General features: G+C 38.2%; 1 protein-coding gene across 2 annotated transcripts in view; it reads left to right on the top strand.

Moving 5' to 3' along the window:
- CFH (complement factor H) overlaps window positions 1-17,496 on the top strand; it is a 34,884-nt gene that overhangs the window by 10,720 nt on the left and 6,668 nt on the right. Inside the window, exons 6-16 of one of the 2 annotated variants that reach the window (XM_071751054.1) lie at window positions 1,785-1,955; window positions 3,546-3,725; window positions 5,240-5,440; window positions 7,435-7,614; window positions 9,079-9,255; window positions 10,304-10,483; window positions 10,630-10,803; window positions 12,139-12,321; window positions 13,780-13,962; window positions 15,350-15,508; window positions 16,689-16,868. In XM_071751054.1, the coding sequence (XP_071607155.1) occupies window positions 1,785-1,955; window positions 3,546-3,725; window positions 5,240-5,440; window positions 7,435-7,614; window positions 9,079-9,255; window positions 10,304-10,483; window positions 10,630-10,803; window positions 12,139-12,321; window positions 13,780-13,962; window positions 15,350-15,508; window positions 16,689-16,868 (1,968 nt within the window). The remainder of the gene's footprint in view (window positions 1-1,784; window positions 1,956-3,545; window positions 3,726-5,239; window positions 5,441-7,434; window positions 7,615-9,078; window positions 9,256-10,303; window positions 10,484-10,629; window positions 10,804-12,138; window positions 12,322-13,779; window positions 13,963-15,349; window positions 15,509-16,688; window positions 16,869-17,496) is intronic. The other variant, XM_071751055.1, reaches the window with a different exon arrangement.

The following is a 17,496-nucleotide window of genomic DNA, read 5'->3' as shown; positions in this document are numbered from 1 at the left end:
TTGACAAGTTAGGAGGCTATTTCATGTTTAGTTTTTACAGAACCACAGAATCACAGCATTAGTGAGGTTGGAAGGGACCTTTGAAGGTCTCTCAAGGCAGTGAGCCTATTAGGGTAAGTTACTTCAGAAAATGCCCCATTAGCTTTTTAACATCTCCAAGCATGGGGTTTCCACATCCTCTCTGGGCAGCCCATTCCAGTGTATGACCACCCTCAAGTAAAAATGGTTTTCTTCTGTTTCAGTGATATTTTCTGTATTTCAATTTCTGCCCATGGCTTGTTGCCTTGGCACTGGATGCCAATGAAAGGGTCTGGTTCCATCATCTTTACTTCTGGCACCCCACCACAGTCAAGAATTTATACATATAATACACACTAATAAGATCCTCCCTTCCCTCCATGCCTTCTTTCCACCAGACTCTCTAAACCTTATCTGACAGTTTTTTCAGTTCCTTAATTGTCTTCATGTTACTTCACTGGACCTGCTCCAGTATGACCATCTTTCCTGTACTGGGAAGCTTAGTACAGAGCACTCTAGATTTGGTCTGACCATTGCTGAGCAGAGGGGAAGGATCACCTCATTTGACCTGCTGGCAACACTCTTCCCAATGGCACCCGGGACACTGTTGTCTTTTTTTGCTGCAAAGGCACTTGGCCAGCAGTCCTGATGGACATGTCAGGACTGCCAAGTTTTTGTCTTCAAAACTACTTTTCATAGTCCACCATACCCTGCCCTGCCTGAAGCTTGTACAGTGGAGAGGGTTATACCTCCCATTTTGCAAACAGAGGTTGTTACAGGATTTGATTGTCAGTATCTAGGAATGAATTCCAGGAAATATACAGTAACAATCACTGTTAAATATTCAGTCCATCAAGTTTTTTTGATTATTTATATGTATCTGATTGTTAAGTATATGTTTAGAAGAACAGAGTATATATGTCAAGATGTCAGATACATGTATAGTTTGTTCACACTTTCAGCACTGCGTTTTGCTGCTTTGAAATCCCCATTTATTGTAATTGGACCAGCATAAAGTGGGATTAACACATGTGCTTCTAACATGTGCAGAATGTAGTGACTTTTAGTAAACAATGACAGTTCCACTGAACTATATTTCATCCTATATACGAAGTGAATTTAGCAAATGAATCCAAGAGAACTCTACTGTCTTCTCTGGGACTTAGGCAACAAAGCCTTGAATATTTTCTGGTTTTGTGGATGCAGTTTTTTGAAAGTGGGAAATCTCAGTGGTTTTATTGGGTTTGTCAAGGAGGTGGGGATGCTGAGGTTCTTCTGCAGAGAGTGAAGCATTTTTTTGTCAGTTTTCCAGATAGTTCCATTCTTTTTTCCTTTTGATGCCATGATCTAAGTAATTCTTTACTGGCTATGGGAGAGCTTTGGATTTGCTGGAAGCTACAAGGAAATGGAATTATTTGATGGAACATCCTGAATTTCAGTTAGCCTAGTTGTTTACTTTATAATGTCCCCCCTCTTATGTACTGATTCTGAGATCCATTAAAATCCAAAGCAAAGCCCTGAAATCTGTCTCATGAACCAGTTGACTACTGATGCTGTGCTACACCACACTTTCTATCTTGCACCCACAATCAGATCACTGAAGAGTTCTCAAATAAATTTCAAATGTTTTATAAATGCAAATTCTTTTGTAAAGTAAGAACAAAACCAAAACCAAACAAACCCTAAAGTTTTATTCCAATAGGCATTTATTCTCAGTGAATAAAAATAAACAAAAATATATGCATTTTTGGTTTTCTCAATTTCAGAGATTACATGTGATGTACCAGAAATTCTGCATGGATTTGTACGTTCTCCAAAGAAGTCTTACAAGGAATCTGATCAGCTACTGTTTGGCTGCAATGAAGGATACAGATACGGAGAAAGAGCAGATGTGCAATGTACTGAGCTGGGATGGAGTCCAATCCCCTACTGCACTGGTTAGCCTTGCACATTGATTGTGATTGGAAGTAATTTCAGATATTATTAATGACAAAAGTTGGTTGGTTCAATATCCCATAAAAATCTTAAAGAATTAAGTGTTAAAGGGACTAAACTCATGCATAAAAATTTTCCGTGGAGAGCAGTAGCAAAAATAGTGGAGTCTCTTTTACCTGAGTGTACTTAAAGAGGTGTATAAAGGAATAAATGCTCTGGTGTAGTGCATAAATGAGGCTGATGCTGAAATACTTCATGCAGCATTCCTTTTAGATGTGATTCTGAATTGGTGGAAGACTACAAAAAGATTTCCTGTGTTAGAAAAAAAAATCTTAATTTGCACAAATAGAAAGCGTGTAGATGAAATTCTGCTTTCTACAGATTTGGGGGAAATGTTTTCTCTAAGGAATGGAAAAATAAAGCATAAAAAAGAATATTTAAGAAGGCAGAAGAAAAAAAAGTATTAATACCAGAGAAATTTGAACTACAGAATGAATGCAATTTTTAATGCCATAAAAAAAAGAAGTTTTGAAACCAGCTTAGAGAAGTGGTATGGTTTTTGAAGTCCTATTGTGTTGACTTCAAGTCTCAATACCTTATTTAATTGTGTTTGATATGAACGCAAGTGGTACAAGTCAGTGGCTGCCTTTCTAGAGTTCTTATGAAATAGTAAAATAGTAAAATGCCATATCCATTTCCAAAGCAGACTGAGCAAATGTCCAGTTTCAGAACTGAAATAGTCCAGTTTCAGAAGGATAAGTAATCCATTTAAGTCCATAAGAGTCTAAGTTGAAAATTACAGTGGAATTTTAGTGCTGGACTGTACATAAAGCTGAAAACAGTACCTTCCACACAGCTATTATGTCAAGAATTGTGTACAAAATAGATTTGAAGTTCACTAACCCTAAGAACACATGAAGTGATGTATAAACAGAGACAAAAGGAGCATGGTATGCATTAATCCTGCATTGTAGGATGTTATATAAAAACTCTTTTCTCAGTCTTCTTCTAGAAGAACTCCTTTAGAGACAGAAAGTGGTTATTCTCAATACACACTCAGTTCTTGACCTTTCTGCTTCAAGATTAATAATGATTCCAATCAATATGAACTGCCTAGAGTTTAGTGACAGACTGCTTATGAGAATTGCCAAAAGAACATTCTTCCAGGCACTGTTCTACTGGGCTCTGATACTTGGGGTGTATTCATGTAGTGGGTTTGGTTCCTATTAGACACACCACTGAACCCAGATGAATCAGTGGTGCCTGCATATAGCTGATTCACCCACCTTCACTCCACAGCAGGACCAACCTTATGGTCAACTGCTCCTAGCCCTGAGTGGGTTGGTTGTAGCCAAATCCAGTTTGACCACCTCTAGTTCTTGCTCCAGCCATGCTCTGTGCACTATAGATATAGTTTCATTAGCATGACATAAGTAACAGCTGTCAGTCTCAAAATGTAACCTGTTTGTTGACCTACGAAACATATTTTAAACTTTTTATGCAGTTATTTTCTATATACCAGAAAAAGAACTTATGCAATAAATATGAACGTATTCTTCAAATTACCATCCATATTTTCTCTTTTTATTTAGAAATTGTATGCTCTCCTCCAAGAATTCGCAATGGGGACTTCAGACCTCAAAATGACAACTACAGAGTAGATGATATAATCACAGTACAGTGTAGTCCTGGATACTATTTTAAAACATTGACTGGAGAAAACACAGCTAAATGCACCAAGGCTGGCTGGGTGCCTGATCCAGGCTGTGTTGGTAAGTAGCTCTTAAAAACCTTAAATAACATGATAAGTGAGAGGTGCTTATTCGTTGTGTTTCTCTGCTGTGTAAAACTTAACTTGATGGCTTAGAAAAATCCACTCTAAAAACAGTGATATAATCTACGTTTACATTTTGTTTATAGACACATATATTATCTATTAATGTATTTGTGAAAGTATGTGTTTAAAAGTGCTGTAGTCAGCTCTCTGTCAGGAAGGTTTGTGGTCCACATGAGGAGTAGCACACTAATCAAGAGAAGAGGAGGATAGAAGGTGTGTAAGTATCCAAACCAAACCAAAACATAGGTAATAGCTGGAAGGTATCTTTCATCATAGGGATCACAGCTTTAGATTTTTACTAGCTGTTGTATGTTGATGTATTATGAACATCACAGGGTTCTTTCTACCTGTTATAACCTGTCAAATAACAAAGCAAGATATTCAGATATTCTTGATTGTTTATGGGTTCTTTCTTGCCTCAAAATTCCCATAACTAGAATTATAGTTTTGCCTAGTAGGCACAGTATTAACAAATTAAGAAGTAAATCAGCAATTCATGTCATAATCTAACAATCTTTGATCTTTTGGTCAATGAAAATTAAAGAAATACTTAGAAAACAGGATGTGAGAAAAACTGTAACAAAATTAGTCTTGTAAATGAAGCTTTGGATGATTTCTACTATTCCCAAAAAGTGCACTGTTGGTATCTGGAATAATTTTTCCTCTATATATGTGTGTTTCTAAAATCAAGGTATCATTTTGAGACCACTTAATTGATTACTGAATGGTCAGTTTAGTGAGTGATGTTCTCTGCCCCAGTATGTAGGCTCTGAGTCAAAGCACTTCAGGAGGAGCCTGCTTGCTGTGGCCAAGTAGCACAGCCTTGCTAAACTGGAAGGAAAGCTTCTGAAAATCTCCTCTTTCTATTCTTGACTTGACCCTGAAAAGGGGGAAACTAATAGAATAAGACTTTTGAGGAACTGAGGAATCAAAAGGCAAACACTGAGTTTTAAAATAAAAATTAGAAGATCTAGGAAGGTCTTTTGGTTCAGAATGGCAAAAGTTACAAATGAAAATGATGACAGGAGTCATGTCAATTTTAATAGTCCACAGTTCAGTATCTATACCTGAGCTGTCTCTCTGGGCAGCTATCACAGTCACTATAGTAAATTTAGCCAAGACACTCTACTTAGACAGTGTAATCTCACTGTAGAATAAATTCTTATATTTATTCAATCATATGAATCAGCCTTTGGAGTCCACTGAGTATATTGTCTGGATTTCTGTTGGTTGCAATGGTAATGGAGGGAACCAGCATAGGTACAGGTAATGCAGAGACACAGGCAGAGTGCAATTGTTCTGCACTCCTTAGGGTATTCCAAGGTGTGCAGTCCTGATTCTGTTCTTTTCAGAAAACACTCAGATGGTGAATCTGAATCTGAATTAATTGAGGCATCAGCTTTTTGTCATGAATATGTTCATCCTGTTGCTGTTAAATTCTGTTTCTAGAGAAACCATGTGAATACCCAACTATAGAGAATGGCAAGTTAACTAGAACACTGGAGTACTACAGATACTATTATTTCCCAATGAGGATTGGCCAGCATGCTGATTACTACTGCAATGATGGTTATTCAACCCCTAGTGAAGATTATTATGGTCAAATAATCTGCTCTGAAAGGGGCTGGTCTCCAGAGCCAAAATGCCTCAGTAAGTACATTCCAATTATATGCTCAATTCTGTTACAATTATCAAAGATCTGTCCAGGAGAAATTGTACCAATAGAGCCCAAGATGGAAGAAAGAGCAGTTAGTTAAAATAAAACTGTTTCAATTCACCCTGTCTGCGGACCTCGAAGTGTCAGCTGGTAAGTGACTCTCTGAACTGAGTAAGGTTGAAATGATGCTTTTGGATTTCAGGAATTCTTTGCTCCTGAAACTATCAATGAGATTAAGAAATACATGGGAAATGTGTCTCTTCTCTGGCTTCTGGATCACTTGCCTGCATCTTGCAGAATTTGCACAATTTACAGATTGGCCACAACAAACCCCAGCAGTGCCACAAGCTTTGGGGAGGAGTGGCTGGAGAGCTGCCCATCAGAGAAGGACCTGGGGGTGCTGAGTGACAGACACCTGAACATGAGCCAGCAGTGTGCCCAGGTGGCCAAGAAGGCAAATGGCATCCTGGCCAGTATCAGGAGCAGTGTGACCAGCAGGACCTGGGAGGTGATCTTACCCTTGTGCTCAGCTTTGGTGAGGCTGCAGCTCAAGTCCTGTGTGCAGTTTTGGGCAGTGCAGTATAGGAAGGACATGGAGGTGCTGGGGAGGGTGCAGAGAAGGGCAAGGAGGCTGATCAGGGGTCTGGAGAACTGGTCTTGGGAGGAGAGGCTGAGGGAGCTGGGGCTGTTCAGCCTGGAGAAGAGGAGGATGGGGGGAGACCCTATTGCCCTCTACAGATACCTGAAAGGAGGCTGTAGTGAGAGGGGTGTTGGTGTCTTCTCCCCAGTGAGCAGTGGTAGGACAAGATGAAATGGCTTCAAGTTGCACCAGGGGCAGTTCAGATTGGTTATGAGGAAAAATTTCTTCACCAAAAAGAGTGGTAAAACATTGGAACAGGTTTCCCAGGGAGGTGGTGGAGCTGCCATCCCTGGATGTATTCAAAAAACAGGCAGATGTGGTGGTTTGGGAGATGATTTAGTGGTTAAGGTGGTGTAGGACTGACAGTTGGACTTGATGATCTTGAAGGTCCTTTTCAACCATGATGATTCTATGATTCTATGATATGCACACAGAGCTCCACATGCAGAGAGTTTCTACTCTATGTAAATAAATTCTTTCTTCCATGGCTTGGGCACTTTGTCTAGAGGTTCATCTCTGAGATCCGTTGCCTGGTCCTGTTGGATAACATTTGGAGCTGAGTAGGTGATAGACTTTCAACAAGCTGAAAGTGAGCTTGGCATCAGCAAGAGACCCAGATTTACTGATTTAATGATTGAACTACAGAAAATAGGTTTAAAGCAGTCATCTAAGGCCTGCTCTCCTGACACATCCTCAGTCATGCTAAAGTGCCTACTTACTGGTAGGGCTTGGAAGTAGATTATAGAAAGTAGATGTTTCCCTGTTGCCCTCAGGAGTTGTGCACCATGCGGGAAGTGAGTGGAGTGCTGCATGGAGGAAAGGACAAGGTGCTCATGTAAAACAGCTATTGCATTCCTTTGGACAGCTTCCTTTTGTCTGGGTTTTTGGGGGTACAGGATGCTGTAAAGATGGCATGCTTAGCTGTTGCTAAAATATCAAGAGCTCATCTGAGAGGCTGATACATTTGCACAGTGATGATAAAATCTCCCAGAGGCAAATGCTGAAAATCAGTCAGTTCAGACATCACCATTTTAGAGACATAGCAGGCCAAAGCAGAGCTGGAGTACATGATGCCAGATGCACTGAAGTTAAGCAGCCTTGCTTATGAGCATTAGGTAAGTGATACTGTTTGCTAGACCTCTTCTTAATGCTTTGTATTCTGTTCATGTGATTCGTTAAACAGTGAAACAAAATATGCTTTCACTTAGGTTCAAAAACAATTGTATTTTTGGGGTAGAAGGATACAGGAAAGTTCTAGGGGTCTAGGACTGTCTTCCTAAGAATTAATTGCCTCAGTTCTTGCTGTACAAATTGCTCTGGTTAAACATACTTACCTTCCTTCTCTAGAAAAATGCAATGTGAAACATGTGGAAAATGGTTATTTCTCACGTATCCAGAAGAATTTTTACAAGGAAGGTGAACAGGCCAGGTATGTCTGCAACATTGACTATGAGACTGAACATGAAGGTGGGGAAGTCACATGCACAAAGGATGACTGGTCACCTCCTCCAAGATGTATCCGTAAAAGTGAGTGTGCTTTTATTTTGTTGCAGAGTCTAGTTAGAAACAGTAAATCCATCATAACATCACCTACATCAATCCATCACCACAGCTTAGGAACTCATCAGTCTAGGTGCTCTACAACTGGAACACAATGCTCTGGAATGGGAGCCACAGTCCCTTTGTCTTCAGTAGTGAAATCTCATTATAATGCAACTGTGCAGTAATATAACGAATGGTAATCTTTCTTCTTGTGCAGCCTCTCTGTATTTTCTTGTCTTCTTTCAGCCTCTTCCTATGCCACCTAATCCCTATTTCTCTTGCTTCCTTTCCAATTGGAATTATTCTGTATGCAGAGAGGAATAGGAAGGTTTCCAGCTTTTGTTCCTGACTTGAAGCAAGCCTGAAACTGCTAGAATATCTCACTTTAAATACTTTCAATAATGATTTCAGATGGACAAAAGAAATAATTCAACCTAACTTTTCTTAGACTATAATACTTTTTTAGGAAACAAATCCACTCTGACAGACACCAAACAATGTTCTGGTCTGCCACCCATTGATATTTCGACACAGGAATGAGCAACTAAAGTAAAATGTTAAGATTTCTAGTATTAGGCAATTGTGGGCAGTACTGGTATAAATACCAAAATATTTGATGTACACTGTAAACCTTTGAAGCTGTTGCACAAAAGTATTGTTAACTGTGCTCCCATCATTCAAAACATCCTATCTCTTCAAAGATACATCCTAGACTCTTCAAAGTTGTTTCCCCCATAGCTTTGTTCACTTTGTTATCTAATGCTCAAAAGTTGCTGTTTGTTGTGGTGTTACTTTCTTAAATTGAAGAATAATTTATTAGTAAAAAAAATTAGCATACTGCAGAAGTTTTCTTTCAGAATACAAGACTATAACATCCAACCAATATAACTAATTTCCATCCTTTTGGACTTGTTTAAAAAGTGTATTTCAAGTGATGTGAAATCAGTTACAATATTAGGTCTGTCTGCACTACTGTTTTAGAGAGCAAGAAGGCATCCTTTGGTACAAATTTGCTTCAGTCCTGCAGTACAAGAGCTCTGCATCTTTTCTGTTTGCTAGAACTGAGGTGGTATCTACACACTGTGGTGATCTCTGGTGTGATCCCCCTTGGAATATGGACAGGAGGTCCTCTTTATGCATGCACACTGCAGCTCATGCCCAAAATGAATTTGGGTTCTAGTGAAGACCAGATGTGGATGTAGAGATTTGTAGCTTACAGCACTGCTGCACATCAAACACCTGCCCATCCCTGTTTGTGCTGCCCCAGTTGGTAACTGAACTTTGACTTTTCTCTTTCCAGTCCATCCCCCAGGAAGAGCATTCAATGAAAAAGCAAAAATTCATATAGTCTTAAGAATGCACTACTGCTTTTTCACTTGTCCTTCTTCTGTGTATTATAGGCATGTATTCTAGCAGTGTTTTATTTGGAAGAAATTCTGTCTCTTTCAGAAATGTGCCAGAATAACAATTTTGACAATGGTTACTTCAACTCAAGAAGGAAAACATTTAATTTACAAGAGCAGGCCACCTATCAGTGTTATAATGACTTTGTAACTCCAGAAGGAAAAGAAAGAGGAGTGACACAGTGCCAAGAGAATGGCTGGAATCCACCTCCAAAGTGCATCAGTGAGTAGCATAAAGGCTTTGGGGCTCCATGTCATTGTCACTGGCACAGACATAATGTCCTATGTACTCAAATTTTTGTCATCTAGATGGGCAGATTTTCCTTATTGGGCAGGGGGAGACTCAAATAGGGAACTGATCCTCCAGAAATACAAAATAAAAACACATAGGAAGTAAGGAGGAAAAATATCTACTTTCATCTAGGTGAGCTATCTTTTTGGACATCTAGCACAAAATAGATGGTAATCACTGACCTCTCCAGTTATTCTTACCTGGTACAAGTACCAGTACAAATTTACTCCTGCCTCTCACATTTGAGAGGAAAGATTCATTGAGAGGGAAGAAATGCCTGTGAACCAAGGGATTCTGCCAAGAACTTTCTTTAAATGTGACCAGATTAGAGAAAAAAGGCTTTCGTTTTTTTGAAAAATGTTAGCACTATGCATAAAAAGCACTAGGCATAGGTCTGCCCTGGTGTTAAAAAGTACATTTGTGAAAAATACTGAAAAATTCCTGAAAATGCCTGAAAAGGCCTGTTGCCTTTTTCCTCTTATTCGGAGTTCCTTCTTTTCCTCAACAGGCATTCAGAATAGTAAAAGAAGAGACTTAATCTTCCAGTATTATGGTGCTGAGCCTCACAATATTGACCAGCTTTAGCCAAATATTTTTTCTTGTCCTTTATATAGGATTTTGCAGCTTTTTTTTTTTCTGATTCCTCCAAAAATGACCACAGGAAGCTGGATTACAAAGCGTTTGCTATGACACCAATCATAATCATACTACATAGTAAAAGGAAAGCAAATTAATCTAAGGAATAAATATTTATGCTAGTTATTGCTTCTATGCACATCTTTCTGAATATAGATGCAATACATCTTGTATGAATTTGTTACGTGTGATATCCTACACTTCTGTTCTGGCAATTTAAAATGTTTCAAATATACTGAGTGGTTTAGTGGATTAACACACATGAAAGCATCTACAGAAATGATTATTTCAAAAGAGTATGTTTCTGGATCTCAGAATGCACTAACTTTGTTTTATTCTACAGAATCATGTAAAACATCTCATTTGGACAGTATGAGTTACCATACAGATAAAACTGTGTTCATGCCTGAAGACACAATTGAGTATGCATGTTTGGAGGGATATCAAACTGCAAATAATATGCCAACTGGTACCACAACGTGTGGCACAAATGGTGAATGGAGTCCAACGCCTCAGTGTCTTGGTGAATATTGCTGTATTTGCTTACCAGTGTAAATGCATACATTTTGTGAAGTTTTTTCTTTAAGAGCTCCTTTGGCTTTGTTCTAATCACTAATATTTCATGTACTTAGGATGTACATTATGTGTTCAAATATTTTGTCTTTGTAGCAATAGAATGTGAAATGCCAACATTGCCCAATGGAGAATTTTCTCCCAAGGAGGGGAAATATCGCAATGGAGATGTTGTGAAATTTACCTGTGCAAACAAATATGTGAGAGTGGGACCTGCTTCTATTCAGTGCTATTACTTTGGATGGTTTCCATCACCACCAGTGTGTAAAGGTAATTCTTCTGTGAACTTTCTTGCAGTGGGAAATATATGAAAATGCCTGGGTTCTGAGGACTTCTGCAGACACCTTTAAGCAAGTCTTGCTCCCAAGAACAATTATTCCATCTTTGTCTCTAAAAGGGCAGGAATTCTTTGGATCATTTCATAGTGTTTTGCAATTTTATCTGAAAGATTCTGCACATATTTCAGTGCTGAAGTTTCTGTTAGCTTTGGTTACACCAGTTGGAATTCTGCAGTAACTGCAAAGCAGCTGGTAAAGGGCTTGTGCAAAAGTTCACTCAAGTTGTTGACTGTAACGTATGAAAAAAGATTTATTTATTCAAAAAAGCATAAATAATGTGCACAATGGCAGCCAGGAGAGATTGAGTAATATGTCTTCTATTTCTCTATCCTAAATGTCTTTAAGTTTTGGCATTACTTGGTGTTGATACCCATCAGATATTGTACCTTATGTTCCTTTTTTTGGTCACATGATGTTGAAGAAAAAAATATTTTGGAGATGATACAGAGCTGGACTCAAGCAAAAGAAAGTCAGTGAAGGGTTTTTTCTGTGAAATTCCTTAGCTTCATCCAGTAGGATGAACTAACTCATGCAGAAAGGAAGATACATGTCCCTATTCTTCTCATCCTTTTTCAGACAAAGCACAACTTAGAGACATCTGAGAAGAGTTTATTTTGCTGGTGCTGTGCCCTGTTATGAGGCAGATGAGAGGATGAAGGGGTCTTGAATTTCTAATCTTATCTTCCTTCCCACTTGATCAGTTTCATTGTTGTCTTCTGTGATCTAAGACTTCTGTTTGCTCACCCTCTTTTGCACTTAAAAGCAAATCTATTTTGTTTAGTTGTCCTTTTAGCTCAGGAAACTTTTTATCTCCATTAACAGGAGATTCATTCACTCCATCAGAAATTAATTTCTTTCATATACAGTGCATATTACTTGCTGGGTGATTTTTATAATATAGGTTATTATTATAAACAGAATTTTCACTTTTTTTTTTTTTTTAAGACTACTGAAGTTGTTATCCGTATGACACTTTTTTCTTTTTCTTTTAAAACTGTATTGGTTTTATCAACCAGTTCTTCTATCACAGCAGAAAATAGAAAGTGCATAGAAGAGCACAGAGTGATCCAGGGCCACCCATACATGTGTTCTCCATCCCAACACAAATATAGATATTCAAAGGCATAAGACAGTGATCTGTTTAACCTGTCCTGCTGTTTAATTCTCAGATTTAAACATCAAATTCAATTTATTTTGCATTGCACTTAACATGTAACTGTGCTACAAGTGCTGAGTTCAGAACACAGATTTCCTCTCTTGATTTCAGCAAAAGCCAGAGCCTGTGGACCTCCACCTGAGATTGCTGATGGCAGAATTGCTGGTGGCTCTGTGGAACAGTATCAGCATGGGGACAGAAAGCAATATGAATGCAACAGCGAATTTAAATTGTTTGGATCAAAGGAAATAGAATGTGTTGATGGACAATGGTCATCTCCTCCCTCTTGCATTGGTAAATCTATATAAAACTTATTTGTGAGAAGTCTGTAATTCACTGTAGGATTATGCACAGATATTTTCACAATTAGAATTATATATTTGCAGGTATAATATGTTACATTTAAATTCATGTTACAGATGAAAAGTTAACACAGAGTACATGTCCAGCCAAAACTTTATTAATAGTATAATTGAAATCTTAACCATCCAAAGAATTTTTTTGAGTCAAGGTCATGTGATTATAGTAAGAAAATAAATATATAATATGGAAAGAATAATTATAAATATATAATCCATACAGAAATCTATGTTGTATGAATAATGTATACTACATAATTATAATTGTTATACACACCCTTTCTCTTATTTACCTCTTTCTCTGGCATTATGCTTACCCTTCCACTACCCCACTGGGTTCTGAAGTCAATGGCTTCAGTCTGGTGTGTTTTGGAGGGAAGCTGCAATGTGTTATCATTCTCAAGTCATTCACTGGAAGGAATAAAATCTTGATGCAGATGATTCCCCCTGTACAGAACCTACTTGGGGAAATTTTAAGTTTGGGCAGCATGTTTTTATGCCTTGCGCTTTTTTGCACTGGAAAAAAAGAAAATTCTGAATTCTGAAATTTCTGAATTAGATATGTAAGTTTTTAAAAATATGTTAGATGATACTTGTTGTTTATTCTTTTCAACCCCTAAAAGCAGCTGTGATCAGCTCAGGGGCTAAGCTGGCCTTTTGTGAGCTGTTCATAGCCTTGGGGTGCCAGGCTGTGTTCTCTCTCTCACCATTCCTTCCCTCTACTCTGCCACACCCAATCTTTGTCCCCACTTCTCAAGATCCCTCTTAATTGTACCAGCCCTGTAATCACCTGGATCATGATATTAGAGTCATAATTACTCATTACTGCTTTATTCCTCCTTCAGAAAAAAATACTGACATGCTGTACTCGTCTGTGCAAGCCATTACCTTTTGCTGTCACTACCACTGCAACACTGACAGCCTGACACAAAACTGCTGTTATGACACAGAGCTGGCAGTGCTGCAGCCCTCTAAGGGATGTTACAGTGATTTTCAGTTCTTGTAATAATACTAATGGAAAGTACACATTAAAAATGTGTAGGTGTCTGACCAAATACAATTATGACTGATCAGAATGAGGGATCCAGGTGAGTTGGATTAATTAAAGGTTTTCTTGCATTTTAGGATTTATGTGGAAAACAGTTTGGCAAATTATTGTTAGCTGAAACTGCTTTTGGACTGTGCTGTGGAGTTACTACCTTGATGGAGAAAGAAGGAAAAAAGCAAGAGAGGAATTCAGTAAACTGTCTGAAATCTGTTTTAGTAAACTTATTACAATTAATGGGAGTAGATTTGTCTCACCAAATGCAAATATGGAATGTTTTTTTTAAAGTTCTTTCAGCTATTCATGTATGACTCCTGTATTACTGTGGAATACTTCTCTTTTCAACAGAGGACAAAATGCCATGTGGATCACCTTCCTCTATTCCAAATGTTGTTGTTTATCAGGAAGACCAGGCCCAGTTTTCACACGGTGATGAAGTAACATATGGATGTAACCCAGGCTCTGGAAATTCAAAGGAAATTAAAACTAAATGTCTCAGTGGGGAATGGGAGCCATTACCACTTTGTGCTGGTAATCTATTTCTATAAAATTTCCAAAATATTTCAGGTAGTAGTGTAGCATAGTTCTGTACAAAACGTCAAGGGCTTCAGCAATCAACATATAGCCAGAGATACTATAGTTTCATGCATCTCAATTAAGATTTTTTTATTTACTCCCCATTTAAATGTGAACTTAATGCCCTTCTTCCTGGACAGACTCTGCACCTACAACTTTGTAAATGCTCTGAGTAAGTTTGGGGAAGGAAACAGACCCTTGGGCAGTGGGTAGAATGAAGCATGGAGAACATCTTTGGTGTATGATGGCTTTTACCCATTTTTACAGTGTTCCTCCTTGGTAATGACCCTTCAGAAGCCTTGGGACATACCTGCAATAAAGTTGTGTACCTGTTGTATTAATTACTTACAGTTTTATGTCTCTGTATACTATGCTTTTTTTTTTAAATACTAATGGGTATTAAAAATGTTGTTAGTGCCACATTGTGCTAGGCTTATCCCATCCTCCCCATTTTTATGTGCATTAGTTATTTTAATTTCTATTCAGTAGTTTTTCTTGTTTCTCCTCTTCCCATTGAGTTTTGCAATGCATAAGTTGAATGAAAGTAATGTCTTTTAAGAATATATAAAAGAAAGCCTTTTCCTATGATTAAATAAAAAAAAGTGCACTGAAGTCAGTAATTTTAGAAAGAGGCACTACTGAGCAAGGAGGCTTGTCTGGGATAAATTTCTCCAGCACCTCACTTATCTTTAACAGAGAACAGTTTATGATATATCCAATTCTTTGTTCCCCATTTCTTCAGAAATGATTTTACATTAATCAGTGTACACCGATATTAATCATTGTAATTCGAGTACACTGTACCTTTATTTACAGTTATGTTGAGGATTGAATCTAGCACAAAACAAAGTCTGCTTAGCTTTCACAAGTAGCATGTGTTCTGACTCTCAGAAACACCAGTCAAGGACACAAGACCTGGTTATGACTTAAGTATTATTCTAACGGAGATTGGTACCTGGTACATATTAGATGTGGAGTAGTACTTCCTTTATGCTCCTACAAGCAAAAGAAGGTTTCTCTTTTTGCTCATCTTACTACCTTTATATATGTTTAGGGAATAAAAAAAAAAAAAAATGCTTAGTTTTCATATTATTTACTGCACTCAGCAAAAGGGATCCTGTCAACCTAAAAATAATTGCTTTGTGAGTGGGAACAGGAGCAAGAAGTCATTTTGTTTCTGTAAACTAGAAATCTTAGGAGTTACTTCAAACTCCAGTAAAGAGGAAAACACTTTTACACGAACATGCATTAGTGAATGGATGGACTCTTCATCAGTGAATGTGTATATACATATTATCAGAACTATATCTATTTTTTTAGATCTTTTTGATTTTTTTTTCAGATCCATCTCCTCAGTGTGAACCTCCAGTGGGTGTGGAGCTTTTGCGCAGGACAAGGAAGGAGGCTGGAGTTATACGTTACAGATGTACAGCAGCTGACACAAACATTAAACAGGCAGCTTGTGTGTCTGGAAAATGGTCACCAGAGATTGAATGTGCAGGCATGTTTCTTAGATTTGCATGCAATTTCTTCTTTTTATGAAGATGTTAAATTCTCGTTATTAAAGCCTCTTAGCTGTGTCACTAGTCAGAAATGTTTATGTGCTTATATATATATATATATATATGCTTACTGCATTAAATGCTAAAGCACAGTCAGGAATAACTACAGGAATCATTTGAACTGTTACTAGGTTTAGACATGGGCTATTTTAGTGAAGCAGACTTAATCTCTTCTCTGACAACTGGAACAGTTGTCACTGTGACTTCTATGAAAAGTGAGAAATGACAAATTTAGCTTGGTTCTTCAAAAGGGCTTTACCCTGGTGCAAATCAGGCAAGCATACAGCTCAAGCTCCAGACAGTTTCATTATTTCCTATAAACATTCACAGCTTTCCTATGCTGTTCCTGAATTGTCTTTTCATTTTCCTTCTATTTTTCCCAATTGTTTCCTAGTGAAACAATAAGAAAAAACCTGAGTTGGCCAACTCAAAAGCACAGACCTAGAGGAAACTGCCCTTACTTAATACACATCAAAGGTAAAATGCCAGCAGGACTGCCTTTATGTATAGCAGAGAAGGATATTGCCTGTAGCAGGCATGAATGTAAAACAGTCATTGCCTTTATTGTCTGCTTTGATCACTCCAGAATCATGGGAAGTGATGCATGAAAGTTGGAGAAGTACAGAGAGTGGTAATCACTTGAGGCATCATTCCCTTTCAAAGCCAGGTGTCCCTACCTTCCCAGTTCTCTGGAAAACTAGAAGCAGTAAATCAAGCTCTTGAAGTCTCCTCCTTCCTAGATCTACCTCCATTCACTTTTTCTTTCCTTTGGGAGGAGCAGCCATTTGGTCCTTGAGTGGGAAAACTGAAGTTTATTTCTTTGTTTCCTTTTGTGATTGTCAGTTAGTCCTGTTATCAGCTAAGTCTAAAGAAAAAAAAAAAAAAAAAAGAAACAACAACAAAGAAAAAAAAACCAGGAAAACAGGAACCCCTGAAGCTGATCCAGTTTTCCTTAAGTAGATCACTGTAGAGAGGAACATGGCCATGATATGATATTGATTAATGCCTGAGAATTTTCAGAATTGTCACCAGTGTTTTCTTGGGGTGTTGTGTTGTAATCTGTGAAGAACTCTTACATTTTATTGTATGCTCTATTATAACATGAATATGTGCCCTTAGATGAGGAGAGAACATGCCCACCTCCACCCCAGGTGCCTGGTGCAGAGCAGATATCATCTGGAAGAATTTACAAGAATGGGAATAAAATAGCAATTTCATGTCTGAACAATTTCCAGCTCATTGGTTTGAATGAAATAACATGTGTAGATGGGAAATGGCAGTCACCACCTCACTGTGTGGGTAAGCAGTGAATTCTTTTTCTGTTTCTTTTATTATAAATTTCTATGTTGTGCATTTATAGTCATCATTAGCAGGAGGATGATATTACTTACAGTAAGATTATCATGATAACTGCAGAAAAGCAATAGCATTTAAGTTGCTAAAGAAAGTGCAGTTAATCAACTGCTGAACAGTGTCTTTTTATTTACACAGACTTAACTAAGATGGTATATAAAACTTTCAGTTAGCCCCTCAAGAGCTGTCTGAGTTTTTTATTTGTTTAGAATGTTTCAGATTGGAGTCTCAGTTTTGACTGGGGGCCTTTAATAGTATGGTGGTGAAAAAGAAAATCAGTGTCCAGTTCTGGAGTCCCCAGCGTAAGGAGGACATAGAGCTCCTTGAGCATGTCCAGAGGAGAGGCACTAAATCAGGGGACTGGACCCCTCTGAAACCAGGCTGGAGGAGTTGGGGTTGTTCAGCCTGGGGAAGAGGAGGCTCTGAGGTGACCTTATAGCAACCTTCCAACATCTGAAGGGAGCCTACAAGAAAGCAAGGATAGGACTTTCTGCACAGGCATGTAGCAAGAGGACAAGGGGCAATGGTTTAAAACCTGAAAAGGGAAGATTTAGGCTAGATATTGTGAGGGAAT

Source organism: Heliangelus exortis, chromosome 8 (genome assembly GCF_036169615.1).
Source record: "Heliangelus exortis chromosome 8, bHelExo1.hap1, whole genome shotgun sequence".
Taxonomy (NCBI): Eukaryota; Metazoa; Chordata; class Aves; order Apodiformes; family Trochilidae; genus Heliangelus; species Heliangelus exortis.
This window is presented reverse-complemented; position numbering and strand designations above follow the sequence as displayed.